The 27,758-nt window shown below is 37.3% G+C and overlaps 3 protein-coding genes across 3 annotated transcripts in view; all 3 read left to right on the top strand.

The window, feature by feature from the left end:
- Positions 1-27,758, top strand: part of LOC113468156 (dipeptidase 1-like) — a 27,894-nt gene continuing 136 nt past the window's right edge. The window contains exons 1-4 of the mRNA XM_026824866.1: positions 1-22; positions 4,275-4,389; positions 26,260-26,443; positions 27,277-27,433. Coding sequence (XP_026680667.1) covers positions 26,265-26,443; positions 27,277-27,433 — 336 coding nt within the window. The 5' untranslated portion in view covers positions 1-22; positions 4,275-4,389; positions 26,260-26,264. The remainder of the gene's footprint in view (positions 23-4,274; positions 4,390-26,259; positions 26,444-27,276; positions 27,434-27,758) is intronic.
- Positions 18-2,280, top strand: LOC103510942 (facilitated trehalose transporter Tret1-like). The gene is made up of 2 exons (XM_008475647.3): positions 18-283; positions 506-2,280. Exon 2 carries the CDS (start codon positions 591-593, stop codon positions 2,130-2,132), a length of 1,542 nt encoding a protein of 513 aa, XP_008473869.1. The 5' UTR covers positions 18-283; positions 506-590; the 3' UTR covers positions 2,133-2,280.
- The window catches only part of LOC103510943 (dipeptidase 1-like), a 10,036-nt gene continuing 2,793 nt past the window's right edge, over positions 20,516-27,758 (top strand). Inside the window, exons 1-4 of the mRNA XM_008475648.3 lie at positions 20,516-20,532; positions 21,631-21,781; positions 22,858-22,927; positions 23,296-23,472. Of these exons, the coding sequence (XP_008473870.1) occupies positions 21,750-21,781; positions 22,858-22,927; positions 23,296-23,472 (279 nt within the window). The 5' untranslated portion in view covers positions 20,516-20,532; positions 21,631-21,749. The remainder of the gene's footprint in view (positions 20,533-21,630; positions 21,782-22,857; positions 22,928-23,295; positions 23,473-27,758) is intronic.

Here is a 27,758-nt window from a genome sequence, read left to right on the forward strand (position 1 = left end):
CTCAGAAAGGTAAAACAAATAGGTAAACATGAAAATTATCTCCTCGAGTTAAGACACATCTTAATCAAATCAAATGTGTGTTGACAGTCCTAGTCCAATTGACATTCACGCCACACTCGGAGTCTATTCATTTCCAGGGTGAGAACTCTACACGTGAGAGACTGCTATTGATTACCGTGTTACTACTGTCTGTGTTGTGACTGAATAAATTCAAACTGTTATTTAAACCTTTATCAGAAACCGGAAAAGAGTATTCGAAGTGAATCTTCAACGCAAGAAACAGGTAAGAGCTTTTGTAATTTTAATTAGGAATATAAGTCCTATTGCATGGACGTTCATTTGTTTTATCGCCATGAAACTTCAAAGGTAATGAAAAGTAAATTTAAGCCATGTCCAGTGTGGCTGGATGTGAAGCCATGTTATTCCTTTTTTAACTGAAGGTTTTTTAGGTACCGTTATTATTTCTTTATTTTTATTTTCCCTTGTTTTTGTTTTTTGTTCAAAGATTACCTGCCTGTCACCGAGCGAGAATATAAGCCGTTTGCAAAACCATTTGAAAATGTCAGCAAAGCTTTCACATTCAGTTTGAAATGGATGAGCATAATTCAAGCAGTCAGAAGGAAATTCTGAGTGAGGCGGAAAAAGAAAAAGTAAACGTGAGATATGGATTCCGATCGGCTTGCTCTCAATTCACCGCTTCAGTCGCACAAAACTTCCTTCTCTTTTCACTCGGAATGGCTTTTGGAATGCCCACTGTTGTTGTGGGAGTTTTGGATCACAAAGTCGCATCCAATCAAACCATACTGGAATCGCCAGATTTGATTTTGTCTGATGAACAATCTTCATGGTTGGGAAGTATTCTTTTCTTGTTTCATCCGTTTGGATCCATCATTAGCGGATACTTTCTAGAATATATTGGCCGGAAGAGGCTCATGATCCTGGTAGGCTTTCCTTTCTTTCTCGGATGGATCTTGCTTTATCTTGCCGAGACTGTCAGTATTATTATGTTAGGGACAGTATGTATGGGGTTAAGTGTCGGCTGTTGTGAAGCTCCTATTATTTCCTATATAGGGGAAATCAGTGAGCCTCGTATGAGAGGATCCCTGAGCTTATTTGCAGGTGCCGCGTGTAATTTTGGTGTGTTCATCATATTCCTCATCTATGCTCTTACTGATTGGAGAACCACCGTTCTTATCAGTGCAATATTTCCAATTCTCACCATGATTATGATAGCGTTTATTCCAGAATCTCCCACCTGGCTTGTTTCTAAAGGACGATTAGAAGAAGCCGAACGCTCTCTAAGATGGGTTCGAGGTTGGAGTAAAAAACACAAAGTACGGGTAGAGTTCGAACAGTTGGTGAAAGATACAAATAGTGCTACTTTGTATGTGGCGGATTCTGAATACACGACAGACCAAAGAAAGTCTAGTCAGCTTTCTAAACTCCTCAATTATTTGGTAAGACCGGAAATTGTCCGACCTTTCATTATGATAATGATTCTATTCTTCATCACCATTATCGCTTCTCTCCAACCCATGAGGCCGTTCCTCGTAGAAATCTTCAGGACGTTTGGACTCCCGATGAAATCAGAATGGGTATTGGTGTTGACAGGCATACTAAGTATTACAGGATCCTTTGTGAGCACAATCACCGTTAACAAGTTGGGAAAGCGAGGTATGACACTCTGGAGTACTGGTATAAACACGTTCTTCACTCTAATGTTAAGTATATGTGCTATGAATTTACAATGGCCAGGCTGGATTCCCTTGACTATTTTCTGCACATGTTTCTGGGTGTCTGGGTACGGAATGTTACCATTGCCTTGGATGTTACTTTCGGAGGTTTTCCCACTACAAGTTCGAGGTATTGCTTCTGGAATAACAGCAGCCTCTTCATCTGTTGTCAACTTCATTTCTACCAAAACTTACATCAATCTCACCTCCTGGTTTGGTCTGCACGGCACCTTGTTCATTTATACCTTGGTGTCTTTTCTAGGATTCATATACATTTATTTCTACGTGCCAGAAACTGAAGACAGAACCCTTCAAGAGATTCTGGATTTCTTCGCAGAAAACAAAAGCGCTCGTGATTTTAAGCGACCATCTAAAAGCAAACAACCTCTCACATGTTGATCTGTGCAGCTACTTGAATCATGGATGCAACAGAACTGATTTTATTTTGTATATTTATGTTTAGGAATCCTGCTTTCTAAATCGCTTTCGATTATGAATGAAATAAAGAAAGTAAAAATACACTTTTGTAAATACTCTTCTGTATGTATTTATGTATAACTATGTTCATATTAACTATGTTCCTATACTACCTATGTTTATGTTTAATATTGTACCCGTATAGAGCCGGAGCTGAGGTACATTTTTTCTACCTCATAAGGTACAAAATTTTCTTCCTATGGATCTGATGGGGGTTGGCGAGTACACTGTATGTATTTATGTATAACTATGTTCATATTAACTATGTTCCTATACTACCTATGTTTATGTTTAATATTGTACCCGTAGTTCGATAGTAATAATTTCATAATTAAAGAAATCTGTTTCAATTTTAATGCCTGTAATAAAACAGGCTAATGATCTATTTATGAGTTTTAATATTTCCAGCAAGTTTTTCAGTACAGGAATTTAATTAGCAATGTTATTAAGACCATACAGAATACAGACCTGCAAGTGAAAATCAAAGATATGACATTATACATATCTTGCACTGAGAACACAACGTCTGATTCCCAAAATCTGGTCGAGCCTTTTAAAAAATCCCTGCTTTTTGTTAAACAGTTCCTTGTGCTAGTATAGTAGTACAAGGAACTGTTTGACAGTTTGACTGAGAGGAGGCTCCCCTTTTGAATTTTTCGATGACACCTAACCTAAGACAAAACGACAGAAAAGGAAATGGTCAGTTGAGACTAATCTGAATCAGACTTATTCACATACAGAGTGTTGAGCTGTTGAGGTCATATCATTTCTACTCAGTTAATAAACACTTCTCTGGGTTTTTATGTCTAGGTACCTAAATTCTTTTATATATTATTTTGTTAATTTAGAGAACTTCTGGCAGTTTTATGTCACGTTGATGTTGAATTTAATCAGGGTTAAATCCGTTTTTTTTTTTGGAAGCTTCTGATGTACCGATGCGCGATGGATAAGGATAAAGTTATTTTTTTTATTAATATTTATTATAGTGTGCCAAGGATAAAGTTATTTGAAAAATCTCGAAAATGTTCACGTTTCTCAGGACTTGAGCTTTCTGCAAAAGTCCTCGAACTTTACAAAGACGATGCGATGAAAATACCCGGTAGCTACTCGTATGTCTCCATATAAGCCGCCGCTCCGCGCGAACATCATTTCAAGCTCTTGGCGTTCACGCGCCTCCCGGCACGCTTCATGTAATTTTATTACATTCTACTGTAATATTGCATAAAATATTTTCACATCCCCTCTTCAGTACTTACTACATATGACACACATATCTATTTACCCTGGTTTGAGTGTGTTCATGAAAGTGAAGTTGAGTTGAGAGTAGAGAATAAATGCTCAGCTCACAATCTAAACAACGTACCTCAGTATTCTCTGTAATGTTGATCTCAGTAACCCTGAAGAGGTGCAACAGAAAGCATAGCTAGAAGGAAATATTTCCATTCTGGGTTAGAAAATATGTATTTACATGGATTGAATTTTAATAACACCAAAAAATGCCGGTGGTGATTTATTTTCTTCTTTTGAGATTATTACTTTTTTCTCTTTAATATTCTGACAGATGCTTTTTATGTTCAGAATGTTTTTCATTCCAAAACAATATTATTTCCTGCCGACTTTCAACTTGAGTTCATTGAAATATCGTTATAGCATACAAACGTAGCGTAGATAGTGTAGAGATACGAATATTAAGATGGTATGTACATTAAACATACGGACATATCATAGTAAATGCATCCTAGATGCTCGTACGTTCTGTCTGGGCCTTAATTTCATTGCAGCATCTCGCACATGCTAGATTTCTAAACGACAAACTCAGACTCGGGTATTCCACAGATACAGATACTCAAAGCCGTATTAGGGGGGGGTCTAGGGGGCCGAGGTCCTCCCTCGAGCTTCATTTTTCTCTTTTACCATAGGGAGACTCCGAAAATTTGGAGCATCCACTCCCGTCCATTTGTGTTTGGACTCTCGGGTCCCCCTCGACAAAATCCTGGGTACGGTCCTGCACATACTCGTAGGTGTATTTGCTCATGAGAACGGTGTCTGGACTTATTGTTTCAGGAAGATGGCATTCTCTACCCTCCTGACGTGACCCAGCGTGATGTCACTAGACAAGAAGTTACCTTCTATCCCACATCCACCCCTACTAACTCTACTTCCACTACAGCGGGAATTGGTAAGTCTTGTTCTTCTTTTTCTTCGCCTTTTCCCGTGTACAGACGAGGTCTGCACTTTTCGTCAACCTCTTAATCAGCCCTAACTAGGTTGATTGCTTTGGGCTACAAATTTTACGAGTGGATGCCCTCCGCACTGCTATTTATTTAGCAAGGGAAATTCAGGCTAGTATGCTCCCTGTTTAAAGTACCCCAGCCAGACTAGTCAGTAGGTATAACCTGTTATTATCATTGATATCGGCTGAGTTTTATTTGATCTATACAGCTAGGTCGATCCATGTCTGATGAAGATTTCAGTTGTTTGATGTATCAAGGAGTAGCGCTCCGCCCCGCCAAGTCAAAGTTTGACAGCGCCACTAGACATATTTATTATTTTGTATCTATCTATCTATCAATCAGTTGATGATTTATTTTAATATCCCTTGGTTAAAACCCTTGGCTTCATTTTGTAACAGATGCTGTTTCGTCTCTTTAATTTTATGTTTTGCGCTTTCTGTTCGATTTTTTTTTTTTTTTTTTTTTTTTTTTTTTTTTTTTTTAAGGTTTTTTTTTTTTTTTTTTAGTTTTTTCTGTTAAAGAAGAACCTCTCGAGATGTGTTAAGTTAAAGAAGAACCTCTCGAGATGTGTTAAAGAAGAACCTCTCGAGATGTGTTAAGTTAAAGAAGAACCTCTCGAGATGTGTTAAAGAAGAACCTCTCGAGATGTGTTAAGTTAAAGAAGAACCTCTCGAGATGTGTTAAAGATGAACCTCTCGAGATATGTTAAAGAAGAACCTCTCGAGATGTGTTAAAGAAGAACCTTTCGAGATGTGTTAAAGAAGAACCTCTTGAGATAACGAGATATCACGCGATGCACAGATGCATGAGCTGGGAATTTTAATCGGCTGGCCGCATTTAATCGTTTTTGAACACTGAATTACATAATAAAAGCTAATACGCACGTACAATTTACACTCATTTAAAAATCAATTTTAGTTGTATTAAGATTAAGCACTTGAGCACAAATGCTTGTCACAAATGTCGTTTACACAACGCTAAATTTTATTACTTGACTTGGACTCGAACCACGAACCTCCAGATCCAGAGTCTACCGTGCTAATCACACTACACCACTGATGAGGTTAAAAATAATTCTAATAATAAGACTTTATTTCTTGTTTTTGGAAATATATTAGTTGTCTTTTTCATGGTCGATTATTTATTGACCTTGAAAAAGTCTGCCGACCAAAACCACACTTTATAAAAGAGACATAACATTACGTCATAATCAATTAATCAATCACATGCGAAAACTCAACTGACCTAAAACGAACATAAAAAAAAAAAAAAAAAATCTAGCCATAATCAATTAATCACCTTGAAAAAGTCTGCCGACCAAAACCACGCTTTATAAAAGAGACATAACATTACGTCATAATCAATTAATCAATCACATGTGAAAACTCAACTGACCTAAAACGAACATTAAAAAAAAATCTAGCCATAATCAATTAATCAATCAGATTACGAAGGAAAGACTAGAAACAGAAACAGGTGACAAATACCTACTGACACCAATGAGTATTATTATTATTATTATTATTATTATTATTATTATTAATGCCAAAACGGAAAGGCGAGGAAAATTATGTAATATATTTATTTATTTTTAATTGTGTAAATATTATACATATGTAAGTGCCTTGTATGTAATGCCACTTGAAAAAGAGAAAATATAAGACGGTTGTAAACTTGTCGATGTGAGTTCTAGCGGGCTATAAACAATAACATTCTGTTCTTTAATAAAAAAGGAGCTTTAATACTTGTGTGAGAAGGGGGGTGAAACGTTTAGGCAAAAGTCCTCGTAAACTATACAGGAGGGCTGAAAAAATTGCTGAAATAAATATGTTCCCAGAAAGTTCTAGAAATCATAATAAACTTCTATGTTGGTGGGTTTAATTTTAATAGTTCGTCAATAGGTCTATCAAAAATTTGTCATGAACTTTTCAATGGACGTATTGTAGTAGGTAGTACTCAAAAACGACCCTGGTTCTATTGCTGTCCTGATACGTTTCTTAAAGAAACAGCTTCCTGAAAGAACTGTAGACCACCTTATTTATTTGCTACAAGGGGCCTATGTAACTAAATTGTGTAAAAATAATATGAAAATAATAAGTATTGTATTATTACATAATCGATTTGCTTAAGGTATTCTTTTCATTGCTATCAATTTTTCGCTGTCAATAACCGTTTGACCTGTGGTATTATCTACTCCTTGTATAGTTCTATACACGATTACACAATCACGTAAGTTACAATAATGAAATGGGGGACCCAGACAAATGAAAAAGCAGTCCTTTGTCCGCCAGTCATTAGGTAATGGTTTCCATACATACATCATGGATAACATTGGAACACCGTCCTACATATCAGATATTGTACCATATCAGTTCAAAGTGCACAGATGTTTCTGATAAGGGAAGTATAGTCATTAGGTAATGGTTTCCATACATACATCATGGATAACATTGGAACACCGTCCTACATATCAGATATTGTACCGTATCAGTTCAAAGTGCACAGATGTTTCTGATAAGGGAAGTAGGTTCGAGGGGAGGAAAGTAAGTTGGGGTGGGGGAAGATGACCTCCTTCTCTCTGGTGAACGGTATTTACACAAGGGATTATTTTGTACAGCTAAAAAATTTCCCTCGATGTGTTCATGGATAACATTGGAACACCGTCCTACATATCAGATATTGTACCATATCAGTTCAAAGTGCACAGATGTTTCTGAAATATTATCTACTCCTTGTATAGTTCTACATATTCACGATTACACAATCACGTAAGTTACAATAATGAAATGGGGGACCCAGACAAATGAAAAAGCAGTCCTTTGTCCGTCAGTCATTAGGTAATGGTTTCCATACATATGTACATATGTGTTCATGGATAACATTGGAACACCGTCCTACATATCAGATATTGTACCATATCAGTTCAAAGTGCACAGATGTTTCTGATAAGGGAAGTAGGTTCGAGGGGAGGGGAGGGGAGGAAAGTAAGTTGGGGTGGGAGAAGATGACCTCCTTCTCTCTGGTGAACGGTATTTACACAAGGGATTATTTTGTACAGCTAAAAAATTCCCCTCGCTTTCGCTCCCTCCCTACCTATTTCCTATCTTTCGCCCTCCCCTTCCTTTATATCTCTCTCTTCCATTTCCTCCCTCTCTCTCTCTCTCTCTCTCTCCCTTTCTCTCTCTCAAAGTGAGTTGGGGTGGGGGAAGATGACCTCCTTCTCTCTGGTGAACGGTATTTACACAAGGGATTATTTTGTACAGCTAAAAAATTTCCCTCGCTTTCGCTCCCTCCCTACCTATTTCCTATCCTTCTCCCTCCCCTTCCTTTATATCTCTCTCTTCCAGTTCCTCCCTCTCTCTCTCTCTCTCTCTCTCTCTCTTCAACTTCAATATCTCTCCCTCCTTTCAAAAAGATCTTTTGATAGCTTTCAATACGTAATACACTCTCTATTTGGGCTTTTATTCAATACAATACTACAAATTCCCCCCTTTCTCTTCCTTGTCCTCCTCATCTTCCCCTCCCTCCCTTTCTCCCTCTCTCTTTCTTTCTCTCCCCTCCCTCTCACTTTACCTAGCTAGCTCTACGTTATCTTTGATTGCTGAGGGCTTTCTGGATAAGACGACACATACGAGTACATATGTAGGTACCATGCAGAGTAAATAGGTACGGTACATAGGTAATATTATATTATACATAGGTAGGTATAGAGGGTATTAGTCTATTTGCTTGTTGTGTTGTGTATAGATATAGACTACTTATGTGAGTGCAGAAATGTTACAGTTGTGTGGCAGATGGCCAAACCGTGGATCCTTTCTCTTCCTTGTCCTCCTCATCTTCCCCTCCCTCCCTTTCTCCCTCTCTCTCTCTCTTTCTTTCTCTCCCCTCCCTCTCACTTTATCTAGCTAGCTCTACGTTATCTTTGATTGCTGAGGGCTTTCTGGATAAGACGACAGACACATACGAGTACATAGGTACCATGCTACCATGCAGGGTAAATAGGTACGGTACATAGGTAATAGGTAGTTGTATGGTATTATACATAGGTAGGTATAGACATAGAGGGTATTAGTCTCTTTGCTTGTTGTGTTGTGTATAGATATAGACTACTTATGTGAGTGCAGAAATGTTACAGTTGTGTGGCAGATGGCCAAACCGTGGATCATATGTTTGGAAGTTCAGGGTGCATCTCACAACCTCGGAGAGGATAAGGTAAAAAAAAACTTTTATGAAAACGACATTTCATTTTATGAATATGACTTTGAAAGTTTAAACGAATTTGACCTGATTTTTGTTGTGTTTGTTTTGATACTTTTGGTTTATTAAGATTTGCATATTCAGATTTATCTCTTCGACTTGATCTTTCATCTAACCAGAAATACTTCTTTAAGAAAAGGGTGTTCCACTATCCCTTTTAAGGTTTTAAGTCTATTCCATGAAACAGAAGGTGCACCAAATGTACTCGTATTTCCTGTGGCTGTATCGTAGTATCAGTTGCACATACGAGTACCTATATCCCACATCAGATGTCCAAGAAGACCTATCAGTACAGATCTCAAAGCATTTCAACAACTTAAGTCAGGGGAAATAACCCAATAATAAAGGTTTAATACGAGTAGGTACCTATATCCCGCATCAGATGTCCAAGAAGACCTATCAGTACAGATCTCAAAGCATTTCAACAACTTAAGTCAGGGGAAATAACCCAATAATAAAGGTTTCCCACCCTAACTTGTGGCACCCTATCACTAATTTTCTTTCTCAGTGTTTTCGAGGAAAACTTATTCAGCTATCCACCCTGTACATAGGTATATCCTGGCTTAGAAAGAGAAGAGTAGATACTAGGGTATTATGGACGTATGTATGTAGCTCGAAGCTTCATTCTTCAATATTGTTTTTCCGAGTACCTATTCCAGTATTTTCATAAAAACCAATACGAGGAAATTTTAATACAATTTCGTTGTTGACCCGAATTCAAACGAGTTTTGTATTATTAGATTTTAGTAAACTGTTGCACACGTTCTCTGTACCTACTATACTCAATTTGTTTTGAAGATCACGATTGAGATAGTATAGGGATTTGTATCATATAATTCGTATACCTGATGACTGAGTAGATACCTGCAAACGTTGTTCAAGTCTCACACCAAAGTATAAATAATAATGAAAATGCACCGGCAAAAACCTTGAGCTTTTATAATGATAGCAGTGGGTACCTAAACGGATATAAAAGAAAATTACATCATTGATGAAAACATTATTTTATGCATTATGTCGTTAAAAGCCACATATTTATATTATGTACATTCTTCTTCCTTACAAGAAATGCACTGTTTTCTAGCGGAAAACTCGAGTTTTGTAGGAAAAGGGATCGTGCAATAAAATGGTTAAGGGAATACTTTTTTTTAATTTAAAAGAGGGACTTGCGGCTATAATTATCATGACTATCCCCAGCTTTTAGATGGAATGACCATTTTTGTATAGCTCATTTACCCGGAGTGTAATTTTCCATTATAGCTGTACTAACCATAACCATAATTAAGTTTAGGGCTTTTCAAAGACGAATCAAATTTAGTCTTTAGCTGGAAAGCTAAAAAAAAAAAAAATAATAAAAAAAAATACCAGGTTATCCAGAATTACGAGTATTACACTAACACATTACTACATGTAAATAATAAAATAATTTTAAGTGAAAAATAATAGATACCTAATAAAAACAATATCATATTTTACTCTGAAGGCAAATTAGCGTGAATTTTATTTTTTTTAATCTAATTTTTTTACGACTTTTGCCGGCTGCCATAAATTCTTTTACCGCCATTAGCATGGCATGTGCTATGTTTATGACGCCATACTCTCTATGCCAGCACATCACATCATTCCTAGCTCAATATTAGTGTTTCCTGTTTCAAAGTCAGCATATCGCTCATTGTACGCGGTAGAATCGGGTTCAATTCAGAAAATTTGTGGAATTCTATGTAGAAATTGTCGTGACTGGATATTTACCTATGCAATGCTATAGGGCTCACCCAACCTTACAACTTCCGTAGTAAAAGGAATGGCTAAGTTTTTTTTTTTTTTTTTTTTTTTTTTTTAAAAAACGCCAAAAAAGAGGCGCGTCTGGCTTTGTAAACGCTTTCTACTATGTATCCTGTCTTCGTTCTCAGAACGATAAGGCCTTACCTGTACAATTCCCTTTATCTCCTACAAAATATCCACTTGGATAGATACGTCGCAATTCTACCTCTAAATTGTATGAATGCCGCGTAAATAACTTGAGTATGCAATATGCACAACCCAATTAATCACTCTGTGCCCTAAATCACCAAAGTATGGAAAAGTATCTTACAAGTGTAATAGCCAATGGAAAAGCAGAATTTTGAATTTGGACGAATCATGTCAAAATAGGAATTGTAATTACTTTTCCATACTTTGGTGATTTAGGGCACTGGTGAATAGAAGAAGACCAAATCCTCACGATAGTTGATCGTAGGTACTTGTCTGTATGTATGCAGTTTGGCTGGAGACCATTTCACCATTTATAACTAGAAAAAGTCTTGTTTCTTTCGATATATCACGCAGTAGGTACATACCAACTTACCAACCTATTTGGCAAACTCATTTCATATTTTCTTTTGGTGCAATTATGTACATATAAGGTACTTTCAAAACTATTTGTGCAATTTCACCCCACAAAAATCTTTCAAAAGTACAATCCGGATAGTTTTAAACACCCTGAACACTAGGTGGGACTTTTCTTATGACATAGTTACAACTTTTCATGGGTCATGAATACCTACCACTATTCAGTCCTCTTCGTTTTATGGCTCGCCATCTTGCTTTATTACCCACAAAATAGCAGACACACCCTTAAACGTTAGAGTCAGAAGTATACATAGCTGGAAGAATATTAAGAAAAATCCTGCCATGCTAGAAGGAGCATTAAACTTGTGCTATAATAACACAAAGAAACAACATTTGTTTTATTTATGGCAGTATGCTCTTGACTGTAACCTTAATAGTAATAGTTGTTCAGCTCACTTCATAAGCATGCATAACTAATAACCTTATTTTTCCTCTATACAACTCCAAGTAATGAGAAGAGAACCAATAAAATTTCCGATGAATAAATTTTCCAAAAATGGAATTCAGTCCAAGTGGCGGAAAAGTTTTCGAGTCCAAGTTATTTGTTTTGTTTGTCAGTTTGCCAATTAAAACTAACTTTAGTGTCTCCCCAGCCCGCTATGATTTATAATAGGCAACATATTGTGATTGGAAATCCTATAACAAAGGCACTTCACAACATTATTGCTTGTTTACACACCCTTTACCATCTGACTATCTCAATCTCAACGTATCCCTTTCAAGCAAATCTGTCTCATCTTGCAAAAGAATTCCCTAGGCACTAGTCTTGCATTGATAATATCGTATGAAGGAATTCTACCTACAATTTCTTGCATGGTTGAAAAATACTATCGTACAAGAGGAATTCCCAGCGTACAATTTCTTGCATGGTTGGTACAGTGGTACATACTATCGTACGACGAAATTCTCAGAGTACAATGTTTTGCATGGTTGGAGGATAAAATCGTACAGAGAAATTCCCAGAGTACGATGTTTTGCATGGTTAGTAAATACTATCGTACGTAGTGATTCGCAAAGTTGGAACAATTCCTATGCACATCGATAGTAATGTACGGATTAATTCCCAAAGTACAATACGAGTATTCAGGATTGGTTATATCGTATGCTGTAGTTCCCAGAGTAAAGTTAAGTAGAATCAACATGGACATAATATACAAGTAAATAATTAGGCTAAGTATAGAAGTTAATGTAGGGTTGTAGGGTACCTAATTCCCTCATCAGATGACTTGAACTTTTTTTTTAACACCTACGTACATACCAGTGTGTCCTTGTTGTTCAGGGAAAACGTAAGAACCTTACTGGGTTAAACTTTTTTTAGAAAATAAAGTAGGAAAACTGTAGAAGTTATACTCGTATCTATCTGGGAAAAGTAGGTATGTACATATTATTATACAGGGTCCCCTGTAAACAACGTAAAAAAAAAAAACTTTTTTACTCTTACGTATGATAAGTTTATTTTATCACACGTGTACCTACATGTATGACTGGATCCCAAGAAGAAATCAGGGCATAGAATAACTTATTCCGAAAGAAAAACATACCTAGTTCTAGTAGTTATTGTTGAAGTTTAAGGACCTTGTTAAAAAAGTACCTAATTGGGTAAGCACCGAATACGTGCATTTCTACTGAAAAACTACCAAGTTTTCATCAATCTTTTTTCATACCTAGCGTTTTCTTCGGAGTAGCGAATTTTTCCTTTGAAATGAAATATAGTACATATTACATTTTTTGTGGAAACTCGAGAATACATCTGTATACGTTAGGTATACCAAAGAAGTTTTTCTTATGTAGAGCTTAAAGGAATTTCCATATAAGTCCCCCCTCCCCTCAAACAAAAAAGACGTTTTTCTCCAAATTGCATAGAAATTTCGTTAGAAAAATGGGTATGATGTATCAAACTTTTTTTACGTCGATCTTTGTGTAACTGTGTGAAACAAATCCCATAACATACGGGTATATGGTTGGTTTTACCCTCGGAACTTCGGTTGCATAAACTGCATAATTTTTCAATTCTTCTTTCCATATCTTATATTATAAGAACGAGTTTTTCATAAAATCACAAGCTACCATAAAAACATTTTTTCGTGTAAAACAGCAACAAGAAGGTCCTTTCTTTAGCCTTCCTTATTTAACACCACCCATATTAGGTCTCGTTTCTAAGAGACCCTGTATCTTATGTTCCAATGCTGCAGATATTTCACTAGTTTTAAATTCATATCCTTTGAGGAACTATGGAAACTTTTTTTCTTTTTCTCGACCAGTGCTGGAGAAAATGCCTCCTAACCATTTCTTTATTGGAAATATAGGTCATCTGTAGGGGTCAATTTATTCTCACGTTTGAAGGATTTTATTATAAGACAGTTAAAGGTACAAGTAGGAAAATTATGTCGGGTGTGCTACAGTACATCTAGATGTCCGCTCAGACCTTCTGACAGATCCACAGGCCTACGAGACCGCGGTCTATCAGACTGTCTGACTGTGAATGGCGGGCATTATGTTAATCCATCTTTAATTCATTAAAATAATAATCTTTCATTTGTGATTTACTCCCCTCCCTCTCACTTTATCTAGCTAGCTCTACGTTATCTTTGATTACTGAGGGCTTTCTGGATAAGACGACAGACACATACGAGTACATAGGTACCATGCAGGGTAAATATTAGGTACGGTACATAGGTAATAGGTAGTTGTATGGTATTATACATAGGTAGGTATAGAGGGTATTAGTCTCTTTGCTTGTTGTGTTGTGTATAAATATAGACTACTTATGTGAGTGCAGAAATGTTACAGTTGTGTGGCAGATGGCCAAACCGTGGATCGTTATGTATCTTTGTCCTTTCAGTCTGTCTCTAACGAGGAACATTCCTTTTAGTCCTTCTAATCCCAGTCAAAGCATTGAATTTCGTCCTCGGTTATTTGAGAATTTAACTTCAAGAATAGCTTGAAGTAGGAAGAGAAGGGAGACGGACAGATACCGAGGGAGAGAGGGAAACAGTAAAAGGAAGGTAGCTTGCTTCTTAAAAAAAAAAATAATCTTCTTCTTCGCCTTTTCCCATGTTTAGATGGGGTCGGCGTTTGTCGTCGGCCTCCCAATCAGCTTTAGAGTGATCTATCCTCGGTTATTTGAGAATTTAACTTCAAGAATAGCTTGAAGTAGGAATAGAAGGGAGACGGACAGATACCGAGGGAGAGAGGGAAACAGTAAAAGGAAGATAGCTTGCTTCTTTAAAAAAAAAATAATCTTCTTCTTCGCCTTTTCCCATGTTCAGATGGGGTCGGCGTTTGTCGTCGGCCTCTCAATCAGCTTTAGAGTGATCGCTTTGGTAGCTTGCTTCTTTTTAAAAAAAATAATCTTCTTCTTCGCCTTTTCCCATGTTTAGATGGGGTCGGCGTTTGTCGTCGGCCTCCCAATCAGCTTTAGAGTGATCGCTTTGAGGCCAACTGGTTTTGGCTAAACAAAATTTTCCGAGTGGGATGCCCTTCGCACTCAACCTTCTTATCCCTTTTAAGGTTTTAAGTCTATTCCATGAAACAGAAGGTGCATCAAATGTACTCGTATTTCCTGTGGCTGTATCGTAGTATCAGTTGCAAATACGAGTAGGTACCTAAATCCCGCATCAGATGTCCAAGAAAACCTATCAGTACAGGTCTCAAAGCATTTCAACAACTTAAGTCAGGGGAAATAACTCAATAATAAAGGTTTCCCACCCTAACTTGTGGCACCCTATCACTGATTTTCTTTCTCAGTGTTTTCGAGGAAAACTTATTCAACCATCCACCCTGTACCTAGGTATATCCTGGCTTAGAAAGAGAAGAGTAGATACTAGGGTATTATGGACGTATGTAGCTCGAAGCTTCAGTGGTGTTTTCGAGGAAAACTTATTCAACTATCCACCCTGTACCTAGGTATATCCTGGCTTAGAAAGAGAAGAGTAGATACTAGGGTATTATGGACGTATGTAGCTCGAAGCTTCAGTCTTCAATATTGTTTTTCCGAGTACCTATTTCAGTATTTTCATAAAAACCAATACGAGGAAATTTTAATACAATTTCGTTGTTGACCCGAATTCAAACGAGTTTTGTATTATTATTCTTCAATATTGTTTTTCTGAGTATTTCAGTATTTTCATAAAAACCAATACGAGGAAATTTTAATACAATTTCGTTGTTGACCCGAATTCAAACGAGTTTTGTATTATTAGATTTTAGTAAACTGTTGCACACGTTCTCTGTACCTACTATACTCAATTTGTTTTGAAGATCACGATTGAGATAGTATAGGGATTTGTATCATATAATTCGTATACCTGATGACTGAGTAGATACCTGCAAACGTTGTTCAAGTCTCACACCAAAGTATAAATAATAATGAAAATGCACCGGCAAAAACCTTGAGATATAAAAGAAAATTACATCATTGATGAAAACATTATTTTATGCATTATGTCGTTAAAAGCCACATATTTATATTATGTACATTCTTACCCTAGCTAGACGCTGATCTACTCTCTGTTTGTAGTCCCTCAGCCAGACTATTTTATTCTGGCAGATTAAAATAATAATAATAATAATAAAAAATAAAAAAAAAATCATACCAATTTGACGATGAATTATTCCTATTTCTCGCTTGATAACTGTGACACTCGTATAGACAATGGTGATTTTTGGTAATAGGTAATAGGTAATCTTTGCCTCACAATTCGGATTCGTATAAACTTAACCCAACTTCTAGGACTGTTTGCCCCTACAGCCCTACACCTAAGTGTCAGAGGCTTTTTGTTTACGAAAAGGCAGAATACGCATCTTTGGTCAACAAAGTAGCCTCTTTTTGGATAAAGGGCCTCCTCAGTATCATTCGAGCATTATGAAGCACTCTAATGCGTTACTTACGTATCTAGCTATCTAGACGTTGCGTTGGTCTGTAATCTCTGAATTGACTTCAGAAGAGGCACTTTGTAATGATATCACTAAAGACTCTTGATATTGATATAATGCGTTACTTACGTATCTAGACGTTGCGTTGGTCTGTAATCTCTGAATTGACTTCAGAAGAGGCACTTTGTAATGATATCACTAAAGACTCTTGATATTGACGCACATTAAAAAAATAAAAAAAGTTGATTAAAAATTCTGATTTTTTGTCCAGTCCATCTGTCCCCTAAAACGTCTCAGAGCATTCCAAATGATTGTACCTTTTGAATATTGACCTTTGAGTAGTGAAAGGTTTCCACGATTGAAAAAAATTGTTTGTTCTAGGTTCCCATTCTGAACTATCCCTCCCTTTTACTCTTTCCCTTCTTCTGCTCTCTTTCCCTCTCTCTCTCGCTTTCTATCCGCCTCCCCTCTATTCCTACTTCTCTATTTTGACTTATTGGTCATTGTTCTTATACCATTTTATGAAATTGAGATCTCAGAGCATTCCAAATGATTGTACCTTTTGAAAATTGACCTTTGAGTAGTGAAAGGTTTCCACGATTGAAAAAAATTGTTTGTTCTAGGTTCCCATTCTTTTACTCTTTCCCTTCTTCTGCTCTCTTTCCCTCTCTCCCTCGCTTTCTATCCGCCTCCCCTCTATTCCTACTTCTCTATTTTGACTTATTGGTCATTGTTCTTATACCATTTTATGAAATTGAGATTATCATCTCTCTCTTCTCCCTCCCTCCGTCTCTCTCTTTCTCTCTCGCTTTCTATCCGCCTCCCCTCTATTCCTACTTATGTATTTTGACTTACTGGTCATTGTTCTTATACCATTTTATGAAATTGAGATTAGCATCTCTCTCTTCCCTCTCCCTCTCTCTCTCTCTCTCCGTCTCTCTCTCCCTGCCTCCGTCTCTCTTTCTCTCTCTCTCTTCTTCTCTTCCTCCCTCTCCATCCCATCCTTTACTTGTCTCTATTTCTATTGCTTTTGAAATTTATTCAGCTACCTTGCTGTTTTCAATCAACTCTTACATTAAACTTCTCTCCCTCCCTCTCTCTCTCCCTCCCTCCGTCTCTCTCTTTCTCTCTCGCTTTCTATCCGCCTCCCCTTTATTCCTACTTATGTATTTTGACTTACTGGTCATTGTTCTTATACCATTTTATGAAATTGAGATCAGCATCTCTCTCTTCCCCCTCCCTCTCTCCCTGCCTCCGTCTCTCTCTCTCTCTCTTCCTCCCTCTCTATCCCATCCTTTACTTGTCTCTATTTCTATTGCTTTTGAAATTTATTCAGCTACCTTGCTGTTTTCAATCAACTCTTACATTAAACTTAATCTCAGAGGGCTTACGTGCTCCCAGTTTAGAAAAGATCCTTGCCAGCCTAGCCCTATCTTCTGACCCTCTTGAATGTTATATTACCTCGTCATCTCAGAATATCTAATACGAAGGAAACCTACGCTTCATCTTCATAACCTATAACACTCTCCTCTGATATAATTTTATGGGCTTCTTTTTGAAAAAGGAAGAAGAAAAAAAAAAAAAAAAACTTAAAGGCGAGTGCGGTTGAAGTTAACCCATCTAAAAATACATTGGGATAAGTAAGGTACGTGGTGGACTTGTTTTATAATACTGCCATTGGAAAAGACATAAAAAATACGAGTAAAGAGGAGTTTTCTTCTTAAGTGGGTATCACAGAAAAGTGAGAATTGTTATTGTTCGTGTTTGAGTTCATCGATTTTGCTTTGTATGAAACCAATATGGAAACATGTGATATTGAATAACTATACCATCATTTGGATAATTATTTATTAGAGGTATTGTTACTATTGTAATACAGACAAGAGAGTACAACCTACAAACCAATGTTTTCGAAAATGCCACTTGTATCAGTTGTATCCCTAACTTCTGACCCTCTTGAATGTTATATTGCCTCGTCATCTCAGAATATCTAATACGAAGGAAACCTACGCTTCATCTTCATAACCTATAACACTGTCCTCTGATATAATTTTATGGGCTTCTTTTTGAAAAAGGAAGAAGAAAAAAAAACTTAAAGGCGAGTGGGGTTGAAGTTAACCCATCTAAAAATACATTGGGATAAGTAAGGTAAGTGGTGGACTTGTTTTATAATACTGCCATTGGAAAAGACATAAAAAATACGAGTAAAGAGGAGTTTTCTTCTTAAGTGGGTATCACAGTAGATGACGAGATCGGCATATGACAGATCGAGGACCTACATGAGGTCTTACTCGTATTCCTGCTTTCTTGCTTTCGGCCTCACTCACAGACTCACACTCAGGCTGGGTGAGGTTAATGTGAGTAGGCTGGTAGCTTGTCTCCAAACAGACGGTAAAACGTTAACAGTACAGTGACTTTTTTCTTATGGGATTAACGTCATTGCATAATTGCCAAGGACTTTTGTGAATTGTGACGGGAGGTATCACAGTAGATGACAAGATCAGCATATGACAGATCGAGGACCTACATGAGGTCTTACTCGTATTCCTGCTTTCTTGCTTTCTGCCTCACTCACAGACTCACACTCAGACTGGGCGAGGTTAATGTGAGTAGGCTGGTAGCTTGTCTCCAAACGAGGGTAAAACGTTAACAGTACAGTGACTTTTTTCTTATGGGATTAACGTCATTGCATAATTGCCAAGGACTTTTGTGAATTGTGACGACTCAGGCTGGGTGAGGTTAATGTGAGTAGGCTGGTAGCTTGTCTCCAAACAGAGGGTAAAACGTTAACAGTACAGTGACTTTTTTCTTATGGGATTAACGTCATTGCATAATTGCCAAGGACTTTTGTGAATTGTGACGGGAGTTTTGTCCTTATATTAACCTCACCCAGCTCGAGTGGGTCCGGGAAAAGCAGTACGCGTTTGCTCAGATGGCCATGGTCACCTGTCTGTTATGTTCTCAGTCAAATTTGTGACATGAGAAGACACTTTGGGTTAACAGAGGAAGGAAGAGTAAATTCATTATTTTTGAGGAAAAAGGTTTCTCCAACTTTTACCCTTTTCTTTATCTTAATAAATATCATCCCTCGTATACAAGGACGAGATTCTACACGCCGAAAAACTTTTTTACTCTGAAGGGAAGTCTATATAAATGTCCCATATCTCAGAGCTAAGATCATCCTGGAGAGGTTCCGAAAAAGAGTTTTCTCGTATACAAGGACGAGATTCTACACGCCGGAAAACTTTTTTACTCTGAAGGGAAGTCTATATAAATGTCCCATATCTCAGAGCTAAGATCATCCTGGAGAGGTTCCGAAAAAGAGTTTTTACTTTCTATTACAATGCGTACAGAGAACGTATACTGTAAATGAGGAAATATTGCAAACCGGTCCAAATTTCCAAAATCAGGAAATGGATGGAAATATCTGTTTTGTGGTTCTGAATCCCAAAAAGCCCATGATCAATACGAAATAATTAAAAGGGCATATTAGGGACAGGGTTTTCTCCCTAATATCTGCCACTAATACCTGGGTTATGAATTAACTGACAAGACTGCTGCAGATACCTAATAGGAAGTCGTGTGATGTTCACAATTTTTTTTTCCTTTACTTTTTTTTGGGGGGGGGAAATGCCCTTGAGAAATTATTTAAGAATGCTTTTAGATAGTGTTCGCAATGTTTTTTTTTTTTTTTTTTTTTTTTTTTTAATTTTTTTTTTTTTTATTTTTAGTTTGTTTTTTTTAAAAACAAAATCTTCTTTCCATATCTTATATTATAAGAACGAGTTTTTCATAAAATCACAAGCTACCATAAAAACATTTTTTCGTGTAAAACAGCAACAAGAAGGTCCTTTCTTTAGCCTTCCTTATTTAACACCACCCATATTAGGTCTCGTTTCTCCTTTTCCTAACTGGTCGCTGGCGCGTGTGTCTACGTTAAAACTTGAAAAGTTCTATCATTTGAAATGGTCTACAGTTGGGGTTTACTCTTCTGACCGCAATTCAATATCAGTATTATCAGTGGTAAACACAAGCATAACAATATTATTAAGTGCTTCCTCCGGGACAAAGAGGTAGTTTGCAAGTCCTACTCACCAGGGGGTTACAGCACATTAAGCCTCTCATTTGTTTTCTAATTAATATTTCACCCCCCCTTGGTTTTCAAAAATTATGTGTTATATTTCTTCATTAACTTGAATTTAGCTTATTTTACGTTTCCTTTCTTGGGGGCCATCTGCGTTTATTTAGAACTCTGAAAGGCTCAGTAGCTCTTAAGGTGTGTCCACACATAGTCGACCGGCCGTCGAGTCGACTGAACCGTCCACACTGCCTCGACAACAGAGATTCACCTCGTCGATCGACAGCCGGTCGACTTTGTTTGGACACACCTTTACATGGTGAGGTGGTATTACACGATGAAAGTAATTTAAAGTGGGATTAGAGGTTTGGCAATATGGACATGTAATTGGATATGCAGCTACTCCCACGTTCAATTAAAACAACCTACTACCAGCTAATATATGTAAGTAGGTAGTCCTATACTGAGACCTTCTGTACTTCTGCTCAAGGTAAGTCGTTGATTGGTTGGTTGATTGATTGATTGATTGATTGGTAAATACCGCTTTTTTAAAAGGTCTCACTGTCGCGAAATTGAAGAGCAGAATAGGAGGAGGCAACCGTTCGCGTTCCAATAACGAACTTTATATCTGTGTGAGATGGAATTCACCTCGGGTAGGAATCAAAATCTTCACCTAGCACTTACATACAAGGCAGGCACGCTACCATCCAACCTAACTAAGCTAGCTGAAAGGGATTTCTAGAGAGCCTTAACAATATTTAAAAACCATCTTCTTTTTCTTCGCCTTTTGTACACACGGGGTTGGCGTTTTTCGTCAACCTCTCAATCAGCCTTAACTAGGGCGATTGCTTTGCGCTGACATTTGGTTTTGCTACAAATTTTACGAGCGGATGCCCTTCGCACTTAACCTTTGCTGTTTCTTTGATTGATTGATTGGTAAATACCGCTTTTTTAAGAGGTCTCACTGTCGCGAAATTGAAGAGCAGAATAGGAGAAGGTAACCGTTCGCGTTCCAATAACGAACTTTATATCTGTGTGAGATGGAATTCACCTCAGGTAGGAATCAAAATCTTCACCTAGCACTTATATAAACCTTCTGTACTTCTGCTCAAGGTAAGTCGTTGATTGGTTGATTGATTTAAGAGGTCTCACTGTCGCGAAATTGAAGAGCAGAATAGGAGAAGGCAACCGTTCGCGTTCCAATAACGAACTTTATATCTGTGTGAGATGGAATTCACCTCGAGTAGGAATCAAAATCTTCACCTAGCACTTACATACAAGGCAGGCACGCTACCATCCAACCTAACTAAGCTAGCTGAAAGGGATTTCTAGAGAGCCTTAACAATATTTAAAAACCATCTTCTTTTTCTTTGCCTTTTGTACACACGGGGTTGGCGTTTTTCGTTAACCTCTCAATCAGCCGTAACTAGGGCGATTGCTTTGCGCTGACATTTGGTTTTGCTACAAATTTTACGAGCGGATGCCCTTCGCACTTAACCTTTGCTGTTTCTTTAGCAAGGGAAATTCAGGCTAGTATACTCCCTGTTTAAAGTCCCCCAGCTTAAACCAATTAATACCCCATTTTCAGATATAGTCAATGCTCATTCAAAGGGTCAGCTGTGTAGTTTGATAGGCGTGGAAGGAGGCCACTCTATAAGTAATAGTCTACCAGTTCTGAGGATACTCTACAGTCTGGGCGTTCGATATATGACGCTTACTTCCACATGCAATACACAATGGTAAGTTATTTCCAAAATATCAAAAAGTATTGAGTACCTAAGTAAGTAATAAATGAAGTGTACAATAAAAGGGGCTGAATTGTTGTTGTTTGTTGTTGTTTTAGCGGCTTTAGCTTTCGCCGAATGGCAATAGCAGAGTAAAGAAGATATCTTTTTATATCTGCTATACACCGGGGTTCAAAAAGTATTGAGTAGGTACCTAAGTAAGTAATAAATGAAGTTTACAATAAAGGGGGCTGAATTGTTGTTGTTTTAGCGGCTTTAGCTTTCGCCGAATGGCAATAGCAGAGTAAAGAAGATATCTTTTTATATCTGCTATACACCGGGGTGATGGTCTCTAGCTCTAGTCATATTAAACCGCAGTCAACCATCGTGAGGACTTGTGCTTGGTCTTTAAAAGCAGAGAGAACCCTTTGCCGTTTGATGAACTGCCAGCTAGCTAGGCTGGTTAGGGTTAGCTGTTCTCCTCCCTGTTTATAGTCCCACAGCCAGACGCTAGTCTACTCTTGAGAGCCTCTACACAATTATCTGTGATCACCTAGTGACTCTTTTGCCATTTTTTCTTGTTCAATGATAGTAAACCCGGACTCAAAAAACAGCCAAAAATTCTTCAACTCACACAGGAATTGAACCCGGAACCTCTCGTATTCAAAGTGATACCCACTCCATATCGGAGAAACTATGCTTGGTCTTTAAAAGCAGAGAGAACCCTTTGCCCTTTGATGAACTGCCAGCTAGCTAGGCTGGTTAGGGTTAGCTGTTCTCCTCCCTGTTTATAGTCCCACAGCCAGACGCTACCCTTTGCCCTTTGATGAACTGCCAGCTAGCTAGGCTGGTTAGGTTTAGCTGTTCTCCTCCCTGTTTATAGTCCCACAGCCAGACGCTAGTCTACTCTCTGTTTAACGTCCCCTAGCCAGACTAACGTCCCCCAACCAGACAAGTGGCTGAATTTTTTTAGTTCTTTTATTTATTGTTCGATATTATATTTATTTATTTTTTCTCTCTTATAACCTTTAACAATTTTATTAGATTTATTCTTGACCCACTGTTAATCCAGGGCTATTTTGTGATTTCAGGGCAGACTCTTCACTATCAGATGACCCTGGGAAAAAACCCGAGCACAGTGGCTTGACCAACTTCGGAAAGGTAATTCAATTCTATTCACCTAAATAACAACATAGTGACTTTGCAATTAAATAAATTATTGTAATGTAAACCAAAGTTTTTTTTATTATTATTAATATTTATTAATTAGAGTGTGCCAACATAGGTAAACCAAAGTTTGGTGAACGTTTTAATTCAATTTTTTTTTCTTTCTATTTTGGTATTCCTAATCCAGCATAATGAAGGTTCATAAATTCCATTCTATTTCGTCTATTTATTTTAAAAACGACCTTTTGCTGTCCTGATGCGTTTCTCAAAGAGAAACAACTTCCTCAAAGAACTGTAGGCCACCTTATTTATTTGCCGCAAATGGCCCATGCAGTTCAATTGTGTGCGTCTCTTTATTGCAGATCATTGTAAAGGAAATGAATCGGTTAGGTATGATAGTGGACTTGTCTCACGTGAGTGTGCAGACAATGCAAGCTGCATTGGATACAAGCAAGGCTCCAGTTGTGTTCAGTCATTCCTCTGCACGAGCCTTGTGTAACTCCTCGCGTAATGTACCTGACCATATCCTAGCCAAGTTGGTGAGTATAGCCGTATTTCATTAGTTGACTTTTTCTTTTTTTTTCTGAACAATCGCACAGCTCCATACTTCGTACCTATTCTGTGAATAAATTGATAATCCAATTAGGAACATACTAAAGTCTACTCAAATCCTTTGATATTTTCCTTTCAGCTCTCCACGCTCCTTTTCTCTCCGTTATGCTCCATTATTCCTTCACATGTGTTCGTTTTTCCCACCAGAAGAGGTACCTATAAATTTTAGTCCAATTAAAAAATGGTGCTGAGTGTTTCTCATTGAAAATCATTTCACTACACCGAGAAAAAAAACTTCTGTCAGGCATTGTTATTTTGTTGTTTTAATGTGCAAGTCAAAAATCAAGCTTGCCGGAAGGGTCGAAACTCAAAAAACTCCCAGAGTCTCAAATTTAAAAGAGGGACTTGCGGCTATAATTATCATGACTATCCCCAGCTTTTAGATGGAATGACCATTTTTGTATAGCTCTCCAATTAGGAACATACTAAAGTCTACTCAAATCCTTTGATATTTTCCTTTCAGCTCTCCCCACCCCACTAAAGCACTACTTACTTACTTTTCTCCATTGTGCTCCATTATTCCTTCACATGTGTTCGTTTTTCCCACCAGAAGAGGTACCTATAAATTTTAGTCCAATTAAAAAATAGTGCTGAGTATTTCTCATTGAAATTCATTTCACTACACCGAGGAAAAAACTTCTGACAGGCATTGTTATTTTGTTGTTTTAATGTGCAAGTCAAAAATCAAGCTTGCCGGAAGGGTCGAAACTCAAAAAACTCCCAGAGTCTCACCACCCAACCTACATACAAAATTTTTACCCTGGCTTTTTATAACCCGGGTTTTTACCTACTTTTCTCTTTTGCAAAAATATTACTTCCCATGTTTGCTGAGAGATGTAAAGAATTATAATGAGATACCTACATGATTTGTTCAACAGGCTTCATACATCAAACTCGAAAATATTTCAAATTTAGGTTATTTTGTTTTGAATAACCTCTCGTTATCTTCACCTACTTTTCTCTTTTGCAAAAATATTACTTCCCATGTTTGCTGAGAGATGTAAAGAATTATAATGAGATACCTAAGTACATGATTTGTTCAACAGGCTTCATACATCAAACTCGAAAATATTTCAAATTTAGGTTATTTTGTTTTGAATAACCTCTCGTTATCTCGTACCTACCTTTAAAAATAAGAACGTAAATTTTATAAAGATAAGTGGTTAAAAAAAAAGTAAACCAAACATCTCCACTAATTTCTCTCATTGTTGCACATTGCATAGTCGGAAATATTTACACGGCATTCATACAAAATTAAATTTTATAAAGATAAGTGGTTAAAAAAAGTAGACCAAACATCTCCACTAATTTCTCTCATTGTTGCACATTGCATAGTCGGAAATATTTACACGGCATTCATACAAAATGTAAGTCACTACACTGCTAGTACCTACAATCCAATCCTTCATTATAGGATTTGTTTGCTGTCACTAACTAGATTTAAGTGGATTGAAGTGTAGAAAATATAGAATTATTACAATGCCTGACTTTGTATATTGAATACTCTGGTGCATATCTAATATGTATGACTTGTGGGAAATTAAAACTAACTGTACAAGAACAGGGCCCCCTGCTGGAGTGCAAACTTCTAATACCATTCTAGCAAAGCACACAGCAGGGGAAATTTATGTGTATATTTTTTCCACGTGGAAATCTTTGCTGGCAAAAGAATAAACTACATAACACCTCACACTGGACTCAATCTAACCTAACGTGTTTTATTATTATCTTATTTATTTATTATTTTCTTTTTAAATACATATACTCGTCTCGTGGGTTTAACGAAAACCTTCTAAGGTTTGTTTGTGACGGGGACATCACCCCTCATTCGGAGACAAGCTAAACGCCTCACAATAACTGTTTTGTTATTATTTTTTTTAAGGCTTTAATGGCAAGATTCAGTGCAATAGTCCTAAACTAAAATGGATGCCGCACATAAGGGATCTGGAAGAGACCGCCTTAACATAATAATAATGGCAGGATTCTCACACTGTGAGCTCTTCCGCCCAAACATTGGTCGCCTTCAGGCTTGGTCTGTTAGCCGAACAGATAAATAGGGGAAAGAAGAGAAGGAAAAAGAGACAATGAGAGAAAGAAAGAATAGAAAAATTAACCTCGCCTAGCCTGGGAAAAGACAGAAGTATGCGATTCCCCAGATGGTCACCCATCCGGATACTAACCACGAGGAACGTTGCTTATCTTTGAAGTAATTTGAAAACACATTGAATACAACATTGGAGGTGTGTTTCTAACTTGGAATAGTTAATTAATACGCCTTATAAATACCTGTACTATGTATATTATTTGAATGTTAGGTTATGTATTGTATGAAGGTAAAGGATTGCCCTGGGGGATGTTATTTTCCAATTTGTTTGTATTTCAGAGGAGAAGGTGTAAAAAATACAGCCCATTATTATTTTAAATTATCATTAATATTGAAAATAATTTGTATATTTTATTATTGGTAGTACCTTCCTGCCTACTAAAGGGAAATTAAAATATTTATACTCCTTGAATGGGCCTGCGAGTGCCTTTACCCCAGCCATAAGGTCTGTTTATTCTTGCTTTAGTGGTTTTTTTCCCTCAGAAGTACCTTTTTATTTTATGAATATTATTATTATGTAGGTATCTTTATTATTATTATTTTTTAAAGCTAAACTCTTTTTAGAAATAGGAATCTCGTTTCTCACTGCCTTCTTTGCTTCTGATTGCAGGTTGGATGGGAGGCTGTATCAATTCTCAAACAAAGAGATGGTGGATCATGTTACTAGTGATAGGTCTGGCAGGAGCTGCAGGTCTAGGCGTACCAATAGCATTGAAAATACATTCAGGCGCTTCCTATGAAGAGAGACTGGAGTTCGCGTCTCGGTTATTACAGGAAGTCCCTCTCATTGACGGGTAAGATGCTGTTGGCATAATGGAACTTTTTAGTCTTAGTTGACACGTTGACAGTACAAAAAAGGTTTTTTTTTAAAGATTGTTTCACCACCGTTTTTATTTCGTAGCAATGAAACAACTGCTACATTAGACGCATGTGGTCTGTGTCGTAGCATGCCCATCCCGTAGCATATTGTGATTGGAAATCCTATAACAAAGGCACTTCACAACATTATTGCTTGTTTATTCTCCCCCAATTCAAAAACAAAAGTGAGAGATTGTTTCGCCACCGTTTTTATTTCGTAGCAATGAAATAACTGCTACATTAGACGCATGTGGTCTGTGTCGTAGCATGCCCATCCCGTAGTATGCCTCTCCAAACAAAAGTGAGAATTGTTATTGTTCGTGTTTGAGTTCATCGATTTTGCTTTGTATGAAACCAATATGGAAACATGTGATATTGAATAACTATACCATCATTTGGATAATTATTTATTAGAGGTATTGTTACTATTGTAATACAGACAAGAGAGTACAACCTACAAACCAATGTTTTCGAAAATGCCACTTGTATCAGTTGTATCCCTCCCTATCTTCAACCTCCGTGGCCGAGTGGGTATCACACCAGGCTTGCACGCAGGAGGCCCGGGATTGATTCCCGGCGGGGCCGAAGTTTTTTCGGCTCTGTGCTTGGAGTTCGGGATGCACTCAGCCTCGTGAGGACAATTGAGTAGCTACTTGTAAAATGATTATTGAAATATGAAAATTGATTGCAAAGGAGTAATGCTGTGATATTCACAAAATCTGTGAAAAGGCTCTGCTTTAACACGAATAAATTCACGATTGTGTTTCAGGCACAATGATCTCCCATGGAACATTCGCAAGTTCGTTCACAACAAGCTGAGTACGTTCAAATTTTCTGAAGACCTGAGGAAAGTGCCCCCCTGGTCTGAAAGTGCCTGGTCTCATACAGATCTACCGAGATTGAGAGCTGGACACATATCTGCACAGGTAACACATGAAATTTTTAATACTAGTGTGTTGTATTTTAATACTAGAAATTTACAATACTAGTGTGTTATAAATTAAAATCGTATAACTACACGTAAAACAATTGCTATACATTTTGCCCTTTAGTGGTCTACTCTCTTCATAGGCACATTGGATTTTAGTTCTCCTGTTTTTATTTTCTATTTCACTCAGCATGTTATCAAACTTCCACTTTCAGTTCTGGGCAGCATATGTACCTTGTGAGTCTGCCTACAAAGACGCCATACAATTAACTCTAGAACAAATTGACGACACATTGGATTTTAGTTCTCCTGTTTTTATTTTC

This window comes from Diaphorina citri, unplaced genomic scaffold (assembly GCF_000475195.1).
Source record: "Diaphorina citri unplaced genomic scaffold, Diaci psyllid genome assembly version 1.1 scaffold659, whole genome shotgun sequence".
In the NCBI taxonomy this organism is placed as follows: domain Eukaryota; kingdom Metazoa; phylum Arthropoda; class Insecta; order Hemiptera; family Psyllidae; genus Diaphorina; species Diaphorina citri.

What these genes read in the sequence shown, in the direction of transcription:
- LOC103510942 (XM_008475647.3), top strand. Translation starts at nt 591, where the DNA reads ATGGATGAGCATAATTCAAGCAGTCAGAAGGAAATTCTGAGTGAGGCG.